This window comes from Mytilus californianus, unplaced genomic scaffold (assembly GCF_021869535.1).
Source record: "Mytilus californianus isolate M0D057914Y unplaced genomic scaffold, xbMytCali1.0.p SCAF_57, whole genome shotgun sequence".
Taxonomy (NCBI): Eukaryota; Metazoa; Mollusca; class Bivalvia; order Mytilida; family Mytilidae; genus Mytilus; species Mytilus californianus.
The window spans coordinates 828,477-849,771 of NW_026262709.1; the positions used below are offsets into that span (position 1 = coordinate 828,477).

Genomic DNA, 21,295 nt, shown 5'->3' on the forward strand with positions numbered 1-21,295 from the left:
TCTATGTTTGTCAGATATGCAAATTATACAACTACAAATGTTCTTTTACAAAGTTATCAAAGTAGTTGAATTGTTGTATGGATATTTGGGCCATTGCTTCTAAAAGGATCCTATTGTCTGAAGTTTATTGTGAAGAATGTATCATTAAAAATGCTCTGCTTTCAGTCAACAGTGTTACAGATATGCAATTAAAAAAATACAAAATTTTTTGAAAATATTAATATGCCTAAAGAATTATTTGGTCTTCTTGATGGTCAAACCTAGTTTTGTAGCGTCTTTCAGAATAAACTGTAAGAAAAGAAGAAAAAAGTGTATTGTGGCCATCATTTTGAGCAAACATTAACATTAAGTCCTTGTATTTGAAAAACTGTTCACATCCTAGAATATGAACTTAATGTAAATCAACTGGTTTTCAAGAGTGATTTATTTTTGTGACTTTTGCAAATAGAAAAATAAAATGAATATGTCAAACTTGGATAGCCTCATATAAGGCAATCTGATTTGAATACAAATCCTGTGTCCACCCTATGTTTATACAAGGATTTGACTAGACTCCATTCTACTTTCTGTTTAACAGACCTTTCGGGATCCTCGGGTTTTTTCTCAGTGTACCTTAAAAAATTTGAAGGCAGAAATTTCATTGGCTGATGTAAAAACTTTCAGACAGAAAATAGAACAGAATGTTTTACAGACCTTTCGGGATCCTCAGGTTTTGTCACATTGTACCTTAAAAATTTGAAGGCAGAAATTTCATTGGCTGATGTATAAACTACCAAACAGAAAATAGAACAGTATGTTTTACAGACCTTTCGGGGTCCTCAGGTTTTGTCACATTGTACCTTAAAAAATTTGAAGGCAGAAATTTCATTGGCTGATGTAAAAACTACCAGACAGAAAATAGAACAGAATGTTTTCAGATGATTGTAAGCAAAGTATGGTCATATGATCTGTATAGTAATCAGATGGCCTCTTACATCAATCTATCAACAAAGTTAAAAAGTCCTGAATATAAAACTTTTGACTTGAGTTGTGAAATTGGCAAGAAAGATCTTTAATTGAAAATATGTTGTTTTGCAGTACTGCATATAGTGAATGAAACATGTAGTCCATTTCATTGATTTATCTACTGTATCTCCTTTTATTCCTGTTATTTACTTGTTTACAGGATTTTTTATCAAGAGAGAACCTGATAGAAGATTTGTCCAGTTTTGTCCAGTCCCAGTCAGTGCTAGCGGTTATTGTAATGATGATTCATCAAGTTACGGAGGGACAACCTGTCAGAGATATAGCTGTATATTCTACAGAAATCATTTTACAGCAAAAGGTATACAAATATTCACTGTTATCATATTCTTCCACTCCCAGACATCCATATTAAAATGAATCTGGATGATCACAATAATAGACTTGATCAATGTCTTGTAGCCCCTGATGGGATTAGCAATTTGTAGGTCCTGATAGGACTAGGAACTCGTAGGTCTATACATGATCAAGAACTTTGGGTATTGTTTTATATTATTCCATTCTTCAGAAGACTAACTTTCATGGAAAATAATGTATAAAAATGGCCATGGAAAATAATGCAAAAATTGTTTGCTAACTTTTGTGAAAAATATTTTAACATGATATCAAGGGGCAATCAAAAACCATTAGTGGAAACAAAAAACATACAATGACCAAGAAAAAAGACAAACAGGCAAGCACTGTCCACAAAGTTCTTCATAGAAAGTTAAAGATTGTACAGTCAACTCTCTCTTTATACAAAATTTCAGGGTCTTCCCTGTTCCTAAGGTTTTCTTTAAAGTCACTTTTTTCTCTGTATTTCAGATATGTGACCAGTTATCAGCTAACAGGGATCCAGTCTTGGAACTTTCTCCAGTACGAACGGATAAACAAAATCTGACCTGTTATAAACAAGGGTGTGTGAGAGCCTCGCGGAAAGTTGTTCTACCTTTAATTCAATCTATTGTCAATGAATATAAAGATGTAACTAGTCATAGTGATGAACATTCAAATAGTGCTGAAAAATCATTGGATAGCATTGATCTTTTTAACCTCTCAGGGGATCAAACTAGTCAAAACCAGTTTGTAGCATCAGTGCCATTGGACAATTTTGACCTTTTGAATTTAGCAGGTCAACAGTCTAGTCAAAACCAGTCTGAAACTGGTACAAACCAGAATTTAATGGATGAATTTGATATTTTTGCAGGAACAGATACTGCTAATAATGCTCAAATTAACAATACAGATGTGTTCAACGACTTGCCATTAGACTCCCAGAATCAGTTAGATTTAAACTTTGACCTAGTAGGTACCTCAGAACAAACCAGTCAATTGGAGTCATCTTCAAATGTTGATTTACTAGGAGGATTTGACCCTTTTAGTTCATCTTCAAATAACACTCCAATAATTGTCAATAATTTGCCAAGTAATATCCCTGAAATCAATATAGATAGTGAGCAAGCTACAGATGAATTTAATGAAGCCGATATCATGTTTGGTTCACAAACACTTGAGACTCCACACTCGGGGATGAACAGTGTTTCTCAGGGTTCATCGGCACATAATTCTGAACCAGGGTCAGCCTTTGCCAGCTATCCAATTACTCCACCAAATAGTTTTATAGATGCTACAGGACATGCTCATGCGAAGGAATTTGTATTACCGAGTTTGAATAGTGCAGAAATGCTTGAGAAAATACGAAAGAAAAAAGGCAGGTTACGATCAACGGAAAGTACAAGTGCGGATGGAACGGACAATGACCCAAATAGTGTACCCTACACACCACAAAACAGTTACATGGAAGGTGCTTTTGACCAGTATGCTAAGGATCACCAGCTACCTAGCTTCAACAGCATGGAAATGGTGCAACGTATAAAACAGAAACGATCCTCGATGGAAATGTCAAGGTTAGACGAAGAGGATGATATCGTAAGATTACGTTCAGAAAGTGGTGAAGTGACACCATTCACCCCTCATAATAGCTTTAGAGACTTATCATTGCTAGAAAAAAATTCCAAAACATTTTTAGATACAAATAGATTGCATCAAACTTTGAGAAATATTGAAGATGATGCATCTGAAGCTAATCAGGATGTTGATGAAGATAGTCTAGCAGTGAATGAAATAACTGATTCTGGTTTGTTGATGTTTGACACATCAGATATGTTAAATCCTACAGATGTACACAATAACGTTGTAGCTGTAGGCATTGCTCAGGAAATGGTAAAAAGGGAGACAACTTCAGAGGATCTTTTGGTTTCTTTTTTTGATGCACCGTCTGATGGAGGTAGTAGACTAACTGATTCTAGTTCATCAAGTTTTGATACCAAATCATCACAAGACAGAGGGGAAAATTCAAATAATGACAATAATTTTCAGAATTTTCAGTCCAAGGGAAGTAATTCTGATGATTTGAAAACTGAGGAACTTGTTTTAGATCAGAGTATTGATGAGTTTGCTCAAAATCTGACTGAAAATTTGATAGAGGATGCTATCAATAGTTTTCCAGAGAACGAATTACCTACTGAAACAGAGAAGGAAGAATTGTCAGCCACATCACCTGTCAGTACTGAGGAAAATTATTTCAAAGAGAATAATATTTTAGAAATACTTGAATCCCCATCTTCTACAGGTAAATTATTTCTAGGGTGTTTCTTTCTACATAGAAATGTCTACATCAATTTTCACATTATTTATGCATCAATCAAACTTGCTACACTAATTGATTTGAAAAGTAACAAAATAAACAGGCATAATAAAGTCGCTTTTAAGGCCCCTTGAAAAAAACATATTCAAAAGTATAATAAAAATATAAAACACACACGTCAGATGTTTACTACACATAATTTTCTCAGATATAGGGGAAAGCATATAGTGAATTATTCATTGAAAATTTGCTGAAAGGCTTAAACCTCTTGAATATAATATCAGCTAAACTGCCATAATTACTTTCCACTAAAATTGAGATTTTAACAGCCTTACTCAAAAAGATACATTTCGAAAAAATCCTTTGCACAACTTTAGTTTAGCTGTTGCTCATATTTGATTTCACAAAAGGAAAGTGTGATACAGACATTTGACAGGATGTCTTCACTGAACAAACCTGATTATACCATCCTAGCCATTTACTTTTCAGGATGTAGCTTTTTTTGGATGAATCTATTATTGATGTCTACATTTTGTGTTGATGGGCTGCTGTCTCATTGAGATAAACTTCATGTGTTTAATTGATCAACAAAATCTATTTTTAAATCAGCAGCTTTATATGGGTAAACACAGAGGTCTCAAACTCTGTCTGACACATCAAATTCTGTCTGACAAGACATTCATACTTTAGAATCGGTCCTACAGGCTATCACTAGGTGTCTGATCAACTGACTAACATATGTTATAACAAAACTTCCAGAAACTGATTATATTAGTCTGAAAGGGAAATTGTTTTTCATACCAGCTTCTTTAGAGGCTGTCTGACAGAGTCTCTGACATGCTATCTTGGAATTTCAATATCTAGTTCACTTTACTGAGGTTTTACAATGTCTTGTTTTAATAGTGAGTACTTAATGTACCAGTATAGTTAGGTATGCATGATGTACCAGATTAAATCTTTTATCACATCATTTTCTGTTTGACTTGATTGTTTTATTTGATCTCATTTAAAAAGTATTTATATGTAAATTAAAAGGATTGTATTCTTAAATATTTCTTTCTTAAAATTTATTTATAGAATAACAGAGAATTATGTTCATTTATCATATCAGACTTTTCAGTAAGATAGAATTCAAGGAAAAAACTCTGAAGAAATTTTTATAGTATTTAACATTTACAGGTTCAGTTATTACACCTGAGGAAGTACCTGTTGAAACAGATTACCTGTCTAGTGTGGACATAATGCATGGTAACCTTGACCTTGTTAAGGCAGCAGAGGAGAAAGAAATAGTAGAGAGTATTAGTTTTCGTAAAATCAGTGGAGAAGAACCACAGACTGTTAGACAGGAAATACTTCTTCGAAATACTCCAGACAAAGGTAAGGCCAAATGAAAAAAAATCTGTGTTTCAATAATTACAAATTTAAAATATTTTGAGTACGGTCTTTTTTATTATTTTTATGCCCCACCTACGATAGTAGAAGGGGCATTATGTTTTCTGGTTTGTGCATCCGTTTGTTCGTCTGTCCATTCATCCGTCCATCCATCTGTCCCACTTCAGGTTGAAGTTTTTGGTCAAGGTAGTTTTTGATGAAGCTGAAGTCCAATCAACTTGAAACTTAGTACACATGTTCCTATGATATGATCTTTCTAATGTTAATGCCAAATTAGAGTTTTGACCCCAATTTCATGCTCCACTGAGCATAGAAAATTATAGTACTAGTGGATCATCCATGTACTATGGACATTCTTGTTTTTAAATTCTAATTTTTGTTTCATAGAATTTAATTTGAATTAAAAATTAATATAATTCAATATCTATACTACTAAAATATTGAGGTGCAATTTGTTAGCCGGCATGACGTAAAAAGACAAATCAAAGAATTCATCTTTATATATAACTAATATAGGACAATTGTGTTGTTTATAAATTACACCATTCCAGGCCCTTCTGTTTTCCACAATTAATATTACCAATAACAAGTACGGGGTCGAATCTGATACTGATACCAATAGTATATGTAACTTGTAGTTTCCGGTTGTAGTTACCTGTTACTCCTGTAAATCCCTCCTCTATCAGGAGAACCTGGAATTCTTCCTGTAGTTTTATACCTATGTTACACTATTTAACAAGTCTGTTTTCTTCCACCTCAATACCACTATTAATTTTGGTTAATTAGATAAAAAATTAAATTTAGTTTATAGTAATTTTATTGTAGTAAGTAACAGGAATAAGTAAACAGGACAGATTTAAACAGAAAGGTTTTGAAAGCAGAGGAAACTGCACCTTACAAACAGCATGACTTTATCAGATGACAATATGAATACTAAAAATCCAGGCTAAAAATAAGGCATAGGTACTATAATTCAGTCACGGACCTGCGTTGTCACGGGTGTGTTCTAGTGTAGTTTATAATTCTGTTATCCAACATTACAACATGAATTTTTCTTCACTCAGTAAATAATGTAAAATACGAAGAAAAAGACAAAAACACGATGTTATATCATGGAGTTATTACAGGAAGTTGTGCCAGGCAAACATAGATTTGATTTTGACATCTAAAACTGACAGAATTTAAAAAAAAATGATTACCATCTGGAATTAAAGTATGCAAGTCTGTTGCAATAATAAGTCAGTCAGGTAACCGGAAAAATAACAATTTGTTTCTGTACACCTGAGATATTGACAAAATTACATAAAGGCCAAAACCACTGTTACTTCATTTATGTGGAGCCTGCGAAATTTGTTTCATGAATGCAACAATTTTCATTATTTTCATTTTTCCATATTTTACTAATAAATAGACTTAGCTTTTTTTACAGTTAACATTCAGATTTAGTCTGAGGTATCCAGAGCAAAATTTGGAAAATATTTATTTTCATATTTCTGTATTTTACTGATAAATGGACTTTTTTTTTACATTTAACAAGTATATACAGTCATGGGTTAAAGTTTGTTACACATCAATTACTTTCTCAAACCTTCATAGGGTTTTATGAAACTTTGGCAGAAGCTTTTTAATGATTAAGAGATAATGTGTGAAGCAAACCTTGAAAGGATATTTTTTTCATTTTCAGTATTTTTCTGATAGATGGACTTCGTTTTTACAGTTATCATTTACAGACAGTCTGGGATTAAATTTTTTTGACATGATAAATTTGTAAACATTCATGGATTGTTATGAAACTTGTACAGAAGCTTATCTTTCAAGACCAAGAAAGAGCATCTAAAGAAAGATTTGATTTTTTTTTTAAATTCTGTATTTTACTGTTAAATGGACTCACTTTTTAAGTCACACTTTTACACTGACAGCAGCAATCGCAGGCGAGACACAGGGAACCACTTACAAATTTTTTGTTATTTTGATTACTTGCATACAAATATCGTTTTATTTGGAACCTCTCTTGCCTGTACCAATCTTTTAACAGAAGTATAGATAGATATAAGAAGATTTGGTATGAGTGCCAATGAGACAACTCTCCTTCCAAGTCAAAATTTATAAAAGTAAACCATTATAGGTCAAAGTACCGTCTTCAACACAGAGCCTTGGCTCACACCAAACAGCAAGCTATTGCTGTAAAGGGCCCTTAAAATTACTAGTTTAAAACCATTCAAACGGGAAAACCAACGGTCTAATCAATATAAAAAACGAGAAACACTTATGAACCACATCAACAAATGACAACTACTGAACATCAGATTCCTGACTTAGGACAGGTGCAAACAATTGCAGCATCCATTATTGCTCAGTTTGCAATATTTTTAACTCATTGGAAATCCTCTACTTTTTTGGTGTATTTATAGATGTAATTAGTAAAATTATTGGCAAATATTGCATTTTCATTTTACAAGGAAGTCTACAGGAAATGTTTGATACTGTCTTTAAGATATTGATATATCTTAGTTTGAATAATGTATGAATATGATGTATTTCAGTGGACGAGGATACTGAACCTAAGATGGAAGACTCCAATGGTGCTGTTGATGAATATGCTGCAGAGCTTATCCAACAAGTCATATCTGGTGCTATAGCAACTGTTACTACGGCAACTAATACTGTAAACAGGGATATTGTTTCAGACTCAAGTAGTGATATAACAGAAGAAAGTGGAGTCACATGGTCACGAGAGACCAGTTTCGATACTGTGTCTTCTATTCCAAGTAAAGATGGCCAAACTGTCATTTGGTCTAATCAAGGAAGTCTAGATACTCCTAGGTCAAGTATAGATACTGGTGCTACAAGCTTAGAATCAGATGAGATGTTACTTCTTGCTCAGTCAGCGAAAAATGGTCAGATGTCATCCTTTGAAACTCCAGAATCGAATGATTACCTTTCTTCCACTAGTAGTTCAAAACGCTCAAGTGATCCAAAAGTTGAAAGTTCAGAAAAAATTAAGGAACATTCTGTTAGTGATTTAAATATAGATGTAAGCAATGAAAAGGAATTGGTTCAAAGTTTATTTAATGACCAATCAGACTCACTGCTGGAATTTGCTGCTGGTTCAGACTTAGATAAACATGATGGAAACCAGATAAATAATCAAACACTATTAGATTTTGCTGGAAGTGATTTGATTCAAACTGATTTATTGCCTGAATCTTTAAAATCAGACAATGCTATAAATGAGCTAAGTAATATTTCAGATAAACCTGCTATTGGAATGGTGAACATAGATAAAATGGAGTCTGTTGATTTTATATCATCTGAAAATTATACTGAAAATTTGTCACCTTTAAGATCAGACGATGCTTTAAATGAGCTAAGTAATATTTCAGATAAACCTGCTTTTGGAATGGGGACCATAGATAAAATGGAGTCTGTTGAGTTATCATCTGAAAATGAGACTGAAAATTTGTCATCTTTGAAAACAAACGATGCTTTTGATGAGCTTAGTAATATTTCAGATAAACCTGCTGTTGGAATGGTGAACATCAGTGAAATGGAGTCTGTTGATTATATATCATCTGAAAATGAGGCTGAAATTTTGTCACCTTTAAAATCAGGAGATGCTTTTAATGAGCAAAGAAATATTTCAGATGAACCTGCTATTGGAGAGGGTAACATTGATAAAATGGAGTCTGTTGATTACATATCATCTGAAAATGAGGCTGAGAATTTGTCACTTTTGAAATCGGCTGATGCTGAAATTGAGCTCAGTAAAATTTCAGATAAACCTGCTGTTGGAATGGTGAACATAGATAAAATGGATTCTGTTGATAATATATCATCTGAAATTGAGGCTGAAAATTTGTCACCATTGAAATCAGAGGACGCTTTAAATGAGCTAAGTAATATTTCAAATGAACCTGCTATTGGAATGGGGAACATAGATAAAATGGAGTCTGTTGATTATATATCATCTGAAAATAAGACTGAAAATTTGAGATCAGACAATGCTTTTAATGAACTAAATGATATTTCAGATAAACCTGCTATTGGAATGGAAAACATAGATAAAATGGAGTCTGTCGATTTTACATCATCTGAAAAGGAGGCTGAAAATTTGTCACCTTTGAAAACAGACGATGCTTTTAATGAGCTAAGTAATATTTCAGATAAACCTGCTATTGGAGAGGGTTACATAGATAAAATGGAGTCTGTTGAGTTATCATCTGAAAATGAGGCTGAAAGTTTGTCAACTTTGAAACCAGACAATGTTGGATTGCTGGAACAATCCCAAGATTCTATGCCTTATAATATTAGAAAAAAGGAGTCCTTGGATTATATATCTTCAGAAGGAGAAACAGATAATTTAGTGAAGTTACAGCATGAGTCTGAGGACTTAAAACAAAATGCTAGATCAACCTATCACAAAGCTGAAACTTTGGATTATATATCCAGTGAGGGAGAGGGCAATGATACTGAATTTGTCACAACCCTCCAAGGAATGTATAGCAGTCAATCATCAGAGCCTACATCAACCACAACAGAAGGAAGCTATCAGGTTTTATCACCTGACCAACAGATACAAGACATTAAGGGGGAGATAACTGATATGATAAACTCAGAAATTGAAGGGGAGGTTACTCATATAATTTCTGATATAAAAATGGAGTTCAGTGGTTTGAACCCTGATGTTTGTGAAACGAAAGAAAATGAAAATAATGAGTTTGTTAACGAAGAAAAAGAAATTGATGAAAATGAAACTGATTTGAACAAACATGATGAAGAGTTTATTAGCAACGAAAATTTACTGGGTGGAGTAGCTGAACTTGGTGATTTAAAGGGAGATAATTTAAAATTTTCAAACAATTCCTCAAATGAACTTGTTGGTGAAGGAAATGAAATTGATGAAAATGAAACTGATTTGAAAAAAAATGATGAAAAATTAATCAACAACGAAAATGTACTAGGTGCCGCAACCGAAGGTCATAATAAAATACATGATGAATTAAAGGGAGATAATTTTGAATGTTCAAACAATTCAACAAATGAACTTGCTGGTGAAGGAAATGAAATTGATGAAAAGGATACTAATTTGAATAAACAAGATGAAGAATTTATAACCAACGAAAATTTAGAAGGTGCAGAAGCTGAAGGTTATGATGAAATACATGATGAATCAAAGGGAAATAATTTAGAATTTTCAAATATTTCAACAAATGAACTTGCTGGTGAAGGAAATGAAATTGATGGAAATGAAACTGATTTGAAAAAACAAGATGAAGAAGTTATTAGCAATGAAAATTTACTAGGTTTAGTAGCTGAAGGTTATAATGAAATACATGGTGAATTGAAGGGTGATAATTTAGAATTTACAAACAATTCATCAAATGAACTTGTTGGTGGAGGAAATGAAAATGATGAAAATGAAACAAATTTGAAAAAAATCGATGAAGTTATTAGCAATGAAAATTTACTAGGTTCAGTAGCTGAAGGTGAATTAAAGGGAGACAATTTAAATTTTTCAAACATTTCATCAAATGAACTTGTTGTAGGAGGAAATGAAATTGATTTCAACAAACATCATGAAGAAGTTATTAGCAACGAAAATTTACTAGGTGGAGTAACTGAATATGGTGAACTAAAGGGAGATCATTTAGAATTTTCAAACAATTCCTCAAATGAACTTGTTGAAGAAGGAAATGAAATTGATGAAACTGATTTGAATAAACAAGATGAAGAATTTGTTAGCAACGAAAATTTGCAAGGTGCAGAAGCTGAAGGAGAATTAAAGGGAGACAATTTAGAATTTTCAAATATTTCAACAAATGAACTTGCTGGTGAAGGAAATGAAATTGATGAAAATGAAACTGATTTGAAAAAACAAGATGAAGAAGTTATTAGCAACGAAAATTTACTAGGTTTAGTAGCTGAAGGTTATAATGAAGTACATGGTGAATTAAAAGGAGATAATTTAGAATTTTCAAACAATTCATCAAATGAACTTGTTGAAGAAGAAAATGAAATTAATGAAAATGAAATTGATTTCAACAAACATCATGAAGAAGTTATTAGCAACGAAAATTTACTAGGTGGAGTAACTGAATATGGTGAACCAAAGGGAGATCATTTAGAATTTTCAAACAATTCCTCAAATGAACTTGTTGAAGAAGGAAATGAAATTGATGAAACTGATTTGAATAAACAAGATGAAGAATTTGTTAGCAACGAAAATTTTCAAGGTGCAGTAGCTGAAGGGGAATTAAAGGGAGACAATTTAGAATTTTCAAATATTTCAACAAATGAACTTGTTGGTGAAGGAAATGAAATTGATGAAAATGAAACTGATTTGAAAAAACAAGATGAAGAAGTTATTAGCAAGGAAAATTTACTGGGTTCAGTAGCTGAAGGCTATTATGAAGAAAAAGATGAATTAAAGGGAGATAGTTTAGAATTTACAAACAATTCATCAAATGAACTTGCTGGTAAAGGAAATGAAAATGAAGGAAATGAAATTGATTTGAATAAGCGTGATGAAGAAGTTATTAACAAGGAAAATTTACAAGATGCAGTAGCTGAAGTTAATAAAGAAATACATGGTGAATCAAAGGGAGATGATTTAGAATTTACAAACACTTCATCAAATAAACTTGTTGAAGAAGGAAATGAAATTGATGAAACTGATTTGGAAAAACAAGATGACGAATTTGTTAGCAATGAAAATTTGCAAGGTGCAGTAGCTGAAGGGGAATTAAAGGGCGATAATTTAGAATTTTCAAACAATTTATCAAACGATACACATACTAAAATATCAGAGACATGTGTGATTGATGAAAGCGGAATTGATACTAATGAAAATAGTGCTATTGATTCAATAAAAAGAACTAAGGAAATTTACATGACAAGTGCTGGGCGGATCAGCATCGCTAGTGATGGGGATTCAGAGAATGCTAAACAGAGATTTTCAGTGACGGATAATTTCATCGAAGAAACCCACAACGAGGTAGGAAAATTAATAGCTGATGCAGATGAAACTCTTGCCCAAGCAGATGAAACTGTTTTTGAGGCTGACACAATCCTTGCATGTATAGATATAAATCCTTTGGAAGAAAATATTACCAACCCTACCAACATGAATGTTTTAAGTTCTACGAACGGTGACTTTTCATGCATGGATGTTTTTGTTGAGGTTGGTTTCTACAGACCTGCATGCTTATATCCCAAGCACCTCTGTATTATCACTGCATGAACTATGAATTATATTTTTTGTGTAATAAATTCAGTTTGCTTGCTAGTATTGGTTCTTGCATGCTTTTTATTTATCCAAAACTTTTATCGTTAGGCTAAAAAATATATATATCTGTTTCCTGTCTCACAACCAACCCTAGGTTTGATCACCAACCCTAAAAAGATTTTATTGCCTTTCCAAAAAATTTTTCAAGAAATAGCATTTTGTATAATTTTAGTTATACATGTACTGTGGATATGATTTCAGGTAGATTGACCATAATTCAGTGAAAAAAACGTGTAACTTTTTTGTATTTTGTCAATTTGCATAAAACTAGTTTATAAAATCCTGACTGAAAGGCCCTGTTTTTTATGACTGAAGGAAGGAAACAGATATATATTTTTTTTGGCCTTACATGCATTCCTTATGTTATGAAATGATCATTTTCAGCTGTAAGTTTGTACCATATGATTCAACTAACAACAGAACTTGGCTTTAGACTATAGAACATCATTTTGGGGATCCATAAAAAGCTATGGAAGAAGGAAGGGTCCTTTTGAATTTTGTTGTTGTTGTTATGGTCAGTTTCATTTCTAATCATTTTGAACAATTGAAAAAAACATAATGAAAGATCCATTTGTGTGTGATTGTCAGCTGATTAGCAAAAAAATATATATACGTTTTTTGGTACAACATCATACAATGGTATATATGTATATGGATTTCGATACACTAGCTATTAATACAGGAATTTCTACAGGAAACGTATTTGGTTTTAAAAGGCAAATAGAAATAATCTAAAAATTAACATCATACATAAAAACACTGCTTCCAATGTTCAACAATATGTTTATTAATACTTTCTGCATTTATTTGCAAAATGATATTTAGAGTTGTCTTTCTTACATTTTGAGCCATAGTAAGAATGCAGTCTTTTACCACATAAAAAATTTCAGACAAGCAGAGAAAGATGAGACAGTCATTTCTTTGAAATATGAACAGATCGTCTAAAGGTTTAACCACAGGAGATTTGTCCTTCTTGCTTTTGTTACTAAATGTTCCAGAATTTAATTTATTGTATGGGACAAGCTGCTATTAAGATATGATGGGTGGTGATCATTTCAGAAAAAGAGCCAATTTGACCAACTACAAGAAAAAGTAAATATTTTTTTTTATTTGTAGCAATTTGAATTAAGAAGTGCTTTCATGCCCCTGACAGAACTTTTTCTGGAACGGCTCTTATATGAATAAAATAAGTGAAGTATACAGCCATGAGACTGCAACCCAACAACACAAAGCCCCATGTAATGTGTGGCAAAAATGATAATCATTTCTCATTTTACAATACCATGACTGTTAGCAATTATACTTGTCATTTGATTAAAAATGATCGCAAATCATAATCAGTTTAAATTGGATATCTTGCACAAAATAAGGATTGACATGATTATTATGCATCACAGCATCTTCTATCAAAAGATCATTTTACATGTGGATGTCATTGTCAAAATTGCAAAAAGCCAATCATACTCTGTTTCCCTCCATCAATGCAACAGGAACTGACATGAAACTAGATAAATTTACAAAAAGAAGGATGAAAGAATATTTTTTTGGAAAAATAAAGGAAATAACAAACAATAAGTATATTTTGATAATATTATCTTTCAGTGTTTTATCTTTGTTATTCATAAAAATATTTATCTAAAAGCCTTTATACAGGAAATTCTCTACTTACAATGTAATCATAGGAAACCACTGATCAGTCAGATAAAAATGTAAATATTTCAGGTCAGTTCAAATTTATTTATTTATGTGGTTAGACTTAAAAGATTTTTGTTTATTGTCCCCCGGTGGGGGACATATAAATACCGGGCGCCCGTCCATCCTTCCGTCTGATCCTGTTAGCGCTCCTACATGTACAATTCTTGGTAGATTTTATTAAAACTTATATCATAGGTTTATATCAGCAATGTCTCCGACGAGTTTGAAAATCAATACTGATCAATTATTTTTAAAAGAGTTATGCCCCTTGGAAACATTAATTATGTGGAAAATTGCATCGTTAGCGATCCAAGGATCAAGGGCAATAACTAAAAAAAAATGTTTTTCTTAGTTATTGCCCTTGATCCTTGGATAGATGATATATGTGCAATGTGGGGGACATTGGAACTCTGTTATTTTATTTATTATAATAATATCTGTTGGTAATTCACTACAAAAGTCTAAAAGTCTGAAAAGACCAGTTTTTGTCTTAATTTGCATGAACTTTTACTCGACATTCTCCAAAAGTATGACTTGTGTCTTAATTTTTCTTGACAAATTCTCATTTATATTAAATTTGTATGAAATTTACTCGACATATTCTCGACATTCTGAATATGGTCTTAAAATTTCTTGACAAATTCTTGACATTTGATTACTGTCTTGAAATTTCTCGACATATTCTCGACATTCTTATTTTTTCTCAGTATGGCTTGACACATTCTTAACATTTTGAATCGTGTCTTAAATTTACTTGACAGTTCTGAGTTTTACAAATCATGACCAATATTCATGATATAACTTTAATCTTTATTTCTCTTTATATGATATACTGTTGTTTCAAGTTACACTTCTTTACAACAAAAATAAAAGTTGGGCATGTAAAATAATTGAAAATTTGGGTATATAAATATTTTTACAAATGCAAATATAGCTATGAAATCTAAAGTATAAAATAATTCAAATGTGGGTGTGTTGATATAAAACAATATCAATGTGGGTTTTTAAATAATTACAAATTTTGATTCCTTAATCTTATAAATTAAATGATTCAAACCAATCATACTGTAGACATATTTCATTCTACATTCATAATATTCAATGTTGATATGGTAAATAATTATTATACCAAAATGTGGTTTATATAAATAGCAAATTATGATGATATACAAATCATTCATTTAACAGAAGAAAAATTTGTGTAATGTCATCTGTTGGAATATATTAAGTATTACACATGGACAGGATGTTCCCCATAAAATTAAGGTATTCCACACCCCAGAGTACACGCAACTGTCAAATAGAAGTTATTGCTTTACCTGTAATCAGCCATACAACTTATCAGTTGACCGACCATGCCACTACAATTTAAAAAGTTTGTTGATAGATGAAAATGAAAATCATCATTTTGATGAAAAAAATTAAATTGAAATGGATTTTCTTCATCAAAATTATGAAGTTAATTATTTCAACATAAAAACAAATTGAATAATTCCCGAAGATTAAAAGAAAATTATTATCTACTCCAGGAATAATAAAAAAAATGTATTTATAATGGGTCCCATCAATGATTTCTATAGAAATCATCAGTCTTATGAAATGGTTCTCAAACAGACATGCATAATATAGATCTAAACATTTTTTTCTTTTCAGGAAGGAGTTATCACAAATATTTATTTTTGATAAAAAATTATAAAATTCAACACTCAAATTTGAATAAAAAATGTTTTTGGGTTGTTCTAAAAAATGAATAAGGTTTTTGAATCAAGATGGGAACAAATTCTTTGACCTAAACGAAAGCCCTCAAAGTTTAGTTTAGCCATAATAAAAAGGAGTATATAACAGAAATAGAATGTCATAAACAGTGCAGAATAAGTCTGTTCACATTTCAGGCGAAATTTATACTGTTGAGATAGTGTCAAGACATATTTAAGACTGTCAAGAATGTGTCGAGACATATTCAGACATTATTTAGAATGTCAAGAATATGTCGAGACATATTCAGACATTATTAAGAATGTCAAGAACATGAAGAATATGTCAAGACAGATCGAGACAAATTTAAGAGAGTCAAGAATTGGTCGAGACTAATCCAGACTCTTATCAGATGATACAGGAAGTGTCGAGAAATTTTAAGACAATGTTCATACTGTCAAGACACTTGTCAAGAAAAATCAAGAACCTTATTAGACAAATTCATACTATGTCAAGAATTTTTAAAAATTATTCAGACAAATTAAGAATGTCGAGTAAAAATTCATGCAAATTCAGACAAAAACTGGTCTTTTCAGACTTTTTGACTTTTGTAGTGTATAAGTTGCTAATATCCACAGCATTTGGACTCTGGTGGATAGTTGTCTCATATGAAATCTTACCACAAAAAATTCTCTTTTTTTTTTATTAAGTATCGACTCTGAAATTTTTTGTATAGGTACTCAGTCTTTTAAACCCCCTCCACATCTTTTTTTTTGTAAGCAAAAGTATTTAAGTATTTAGCATGAAAGCTTTTTTTATTTATAGTTCTTATGATTTATTACATATTGTAAAACGGACAAAATTAAACTTAAGTCAGCAACAAAGTCATTGAAACAATGTGTAAATTTGAGTGTTCAGAGTCTAGTTGTAATCGACATTTGTCAATGCACATAAACTATTGAGGGACAGACATTTTAAAGTTCAATTATAGATGGGTTTTTTTTTTTTACATCTTAAAGGATATCATTTCATAACCCCTACTCATTCAATGCAAGGCTACAGTAAATTATAAAATGTCTATTAGGAAATTAGATAACCAGTCATACAACTTGAAGTCTTAACCAATTAACAAAATGTCAGATGAAGTGCTTGACCTCTGACATTTTCTGCGAAATTTTGAAGTAATCTATTCATTTATTATTGATAGGTTAATTTCTTCCTTGAAAACCATTTGATATATTGCACAGAGTTCATTATTATAAGAAGTTATTAAACAGGAAGTATGAGATTATCTCTCCCTTGTTGTGCCTCTATCCTCATCACCCACCAGCATAATCCCCTGTGGGAAGCCTCACATCATCAGCAACAGGAAACATAGGAGATTATTTACATGCTAGTTAATGAGACCAGTAAACACAGGGAATATTTATTTATCTCATTACATCATGTACAGACTTTTACATAATGGAAGGAACTGTTGAATATTCTACTGGGAAAGTGGTTCTATATGTTTTGTGGCTCTAATTAAGTTTTCCACTGATATATATTTATTGTGAGTGTAATTGGAACATATTTTATGGATGTTATGAATAGTAATAAATCTCAGCAGATATCAAATTTTAGTGGGTGAGTTAATTTGATATAATTTTTGTATTTGTGACTTTGAAATTAATATATGCGAGACTGGAATTAACAGGTTGTTACAATTTGTGAAATCAGTTTCCGTAGCAGCAGTTAAAGGAATGAGACATTAAATGTAAATGGTTTTAGGATATATCCAAAATTTGTAACATTCATAACTCAGAAATTCAGTAAGTTTAAATATTTTTAAAGATTTTTAATGTATATTATTGTTGTGGGTAGATGAGGTTAATCTATGGACTAATGAGAGGATTATGTAATTTTTGTTTACTTTCCACTGTAGTCATTAGACTATAGTCCTTATATGTATGTCCATTCAAACAAGTGTCCAGAGCAACTTTTTAAAATGTTTAATGTGTGGCATTATAGTATCATGACTTTATTTAGACAACAGGATCCTGTCTCTCAAGACTGTAGTCACAATGTCTCTGAAGAGGGATATTTGGGGTGAAGACACTATTACTTTAATAGATATAAGAAGATGTGGTATGAGTGCCAATGAGACAACTCTCCATCCAAAAAGTTCAACTTCAATCTGAATTTCAACTTTTATAGTTTTTAGTGGTATTTATTGTTTTCAGGGGAGGAGGGGGTGGTCTGAATGCCTGTGGCTACTGGTGTGCTGATTCATGTTTAAACTCAGATCTCATTTATCATGTTTATTCATTCAGTATATATTAGAAGTTTAGTAAACAAAGTTTTAGGACTTTGAACCCAATATCTGCAGTACATATGTTAAGGGAATTCAGTGGTGCATCATTTTTTACATGCACATTTTTCTGTGAAGTGTAACTGATGTCTGCCATGTTATAGTACAGGTCAATAAAGATTATAAGATTTGACAGGGTAATATTAGCTTTTTGGTGGGATTCATGTTGCTCAGCCTTTAGTTTTCTATGTTGTGTTTTGTGTACTATTATTTGTCTGTTGGTCTTTTTCTTTTTTAGCCATGGCGTTGTCAGTTTATTTTTCGACTTATGAGTTTGAATGTCCCTTTGGTATCTTTCGCCTCTCTTTTGAAATGGATTCTTAAGAGAAAAATTGCTGGTGAACAGTTCAAAACAGTTTTTTAAAATAATACTATTTTAAAGCTTAACAGAAATTGAATATTTGAACACTGTATTTGAACAACCAAGTGGTTGTCAGTACTTATACATAGATGATATTGATATTATCCAAAACTATCACCAAGCAGCAAATTATCCATAATAGCTAATTTAATAAATTAAATTTTAAAAGGTCTTAATTTTAAGGGATTCAGATGCAGGGCTCATGGTTACTTTTATACTTCCAAACCAACCATTCATATGATTCATGTTATAGAAAATGTCATGAGATTTGTGTCATGCTTGTTCAGGGGGTTTGTATAACTGTTTTTACATGTGTAGATAATTATACTATGTTTAATGAGATAGATATAGATCACTTTGAAGTGGAATTGACATCTGGTTTGAATGACATTTTATTTTGGTGAGAATAATGTGAATGAAATATGGCTTGCAGACAATAAAAAGGTTTTTACAAAATACATATACATGTACAAAGCATGTTTAGAAGGCAATTTTTTTAAGCATTTCACTTAACGGCCACTTATCAAGTCATGCAAAAAACCAGATTTTTTAACATAAATGGACAAAATAAGCAAATTTAGATAGTTATATTTTCTGTGCAATTAAAAGAAAAGCCACTTGTGAAGATAGACAAATAACCTGGGTGTTTTTTTAACATAAGTTGAATAGAAAATGGTTTAGTGCAGAAGAAAATTGCAATTAGCAGAATTATGCAACAAAGCAGTATACAATTTAATGTAGTCTACTGTAAACAGATTGATAACTCACTTTCAGTAATTTTCTTACAAAAGTGATTTTAGTCCTATAAAAAACTGTAAAACCTTTTATAAACATGCTTATATTGGTGATTTCGAATCTGTTCAAAGTTTTGATTTTTCTACCCTATATATACCACTTTGCCTCATAATCTTATTAAGAAAAAATTAACACACCTGATTAAATGGGCATTTAAAAAGTCAGAATGTGAATATATATGTTCAAACTCTTTAAGGTCATTTTTTAGTAACAATTCACAAACAAAAGAACTATGTCAATTGGACCTGCTTTGATACTACATGTATAACTGCCCTTGAATTTTTACTAGATAACATTTTTGTTCGCTATGGAGATTCCGTATATCGTCAAGTTATTGGAATTCCCATGGGGACTAACTGTGCACCACTTATTGCGGACCTGTTTCTGTATTGTTATGAGTTACAATTTATGACTAAAATCAGCAAAGACCCATGGAAACAACATCTGATTCAAAAATTTAATAACACTTTTAGATATTTAGATGATATATTGGCTCTCGATAATGACGACTTCAGTATGTACACTAAAGAGATTTATCCTGCCGAATTGACCTTAAATAAAGCTAATACTAACAATGAACACTGCCCTTTCCTGGATCTTGATATCTATATCTTTAACAGGAAGCTTAATACCAAAATTTATTACAAAAGAGATGACTTTTCATTTCCTTAATATTAATTACTGTAAATTCAGAAATTATTGAGTGCATTTATTATTGCGATTTTCGAAAAATGGACATAAATGCGAGATTATTAATTGCGAATTCAGGAAAAGTTGCATACAGATATATGCATCAGATATCAGAATGCAAGTTCTTATTATTGCGATACTCACCCAGTCACATTATTCGCAATAATAAAAACCTAGCAATAATTTCTGAATTTACAGTATCCATTTTTAGATGGTGACGTTCCCCTGTCACCATCTTATGGTGTTTATATATCTCAACTTGTTCGATTCGCTTGTGTATGTAACAACGTATTTGATTTTAACGAAAGAAATCTCTGTATTACTGAAAAATTATTACACCAGGTTTTTCCATATCACAAACTAGTCAAAACATTTACTAAATTTTATCATTGGTACAAGGACAAGTCATCATTCGTAAATATAAATGAATGTGCAGACATCTTATACGTTTAGGTATTTCACATCCAATCTTTTATGGTAATATTCTTTACAAAGCATAAAAATGTCGGCACTCACCTCAAAAGCTAACCAAACCTTTAAACAGACTTATTCAGAAGGGATATAGTTACGATGCCGTTGTCAAGTTATTAAGGATTGCATATTTTGGTATTAATATTGATTCACTCATAGGGTCTTTGCATCGGAAATAACACATTTATTCTAAAACCAGTTGTTGGCATAATACGGGTTATGTTCTTCTCATATATTTTATGATGGTATGATACTAAACCCCTAACAGGAGGGATTGTACTTGATATTCATATGATGAAGACATTATCTTTCAATCAGTTTAATTGAGGTCTGGAGCTGGCATGTCAGTAACTGCTAGTAGTCCTTTGTTAATTTATGTATCATTGTCATTTTGCTTAGTTTCTTTTGTTACCTATTCTGACATCGGACTCAGACTGTGCGTATCGCTGTGTGTTTTTTTATTCTACATTGGTTAGAGGTATAGGGGGAGGGTTGAGATCTCACAAAATATGTTTAATCCCGCCGCATTTTTGCGCCTGTCCCAAGTCAGGAGCCTCTGGCCTTTGTTAGTCTTGTATGTTTTTAAATTTTAGTTCATTTATATGTTTTGGAATTTAGTATGACGTCCATTTTCACTGAACTAGTACACATTTTTATTTAGGGGCTAGCTGAGGACCACCTCCGGGTGCGGGATTTTCTCGCTGCATAGAAGACCTTTTGGTGGCCTTTGACTGTTATCTGCTCTTTGGCAGGGTTGTTGTCTCTTTGACATATTCCCCATTTCCATTCTCAATTTTAAGACTCTTCAGTATTTTTTATTAAAAAAATATTATCCATAACCTTTTAAGAACTAATTAGTTTCATGTACAGTAATCCTTATATATAGTATTATCAGATATTACTGTATCTTAA

General features: G+C 31.8%; 1 protein-coding gene across 1 annotated transcript in view; it reads left to right on the plus strand.

The window, feature by feature from the left end:
• Positions 1-21,295, plus strand: part of LOC127703947 (uncharacterized) — a 124,670-nt gene that overhangs the window by 59,823 nt on the left and 43,552 nt on the right. The window contains exons 6-9 of the mRNA XM_052207986.1: positions 1,166-1,324; positions 1,828-3,634; positions 4,829-5,026; positions 7,585-12,221. Coding sequence (XP_052063946.1) covers positions 1,166-1,324; positions 1,828-3,634; positions 4,829-5,026; positions 7,585-12,221 — 6,801 coding nt within the window. The remainder of the gene's footprint in view (positions 1-1,165; positions 1,325-1,827; positions 3,635-4,828; positions 5,027-7,584; positions 12,222-21,295) is intronic.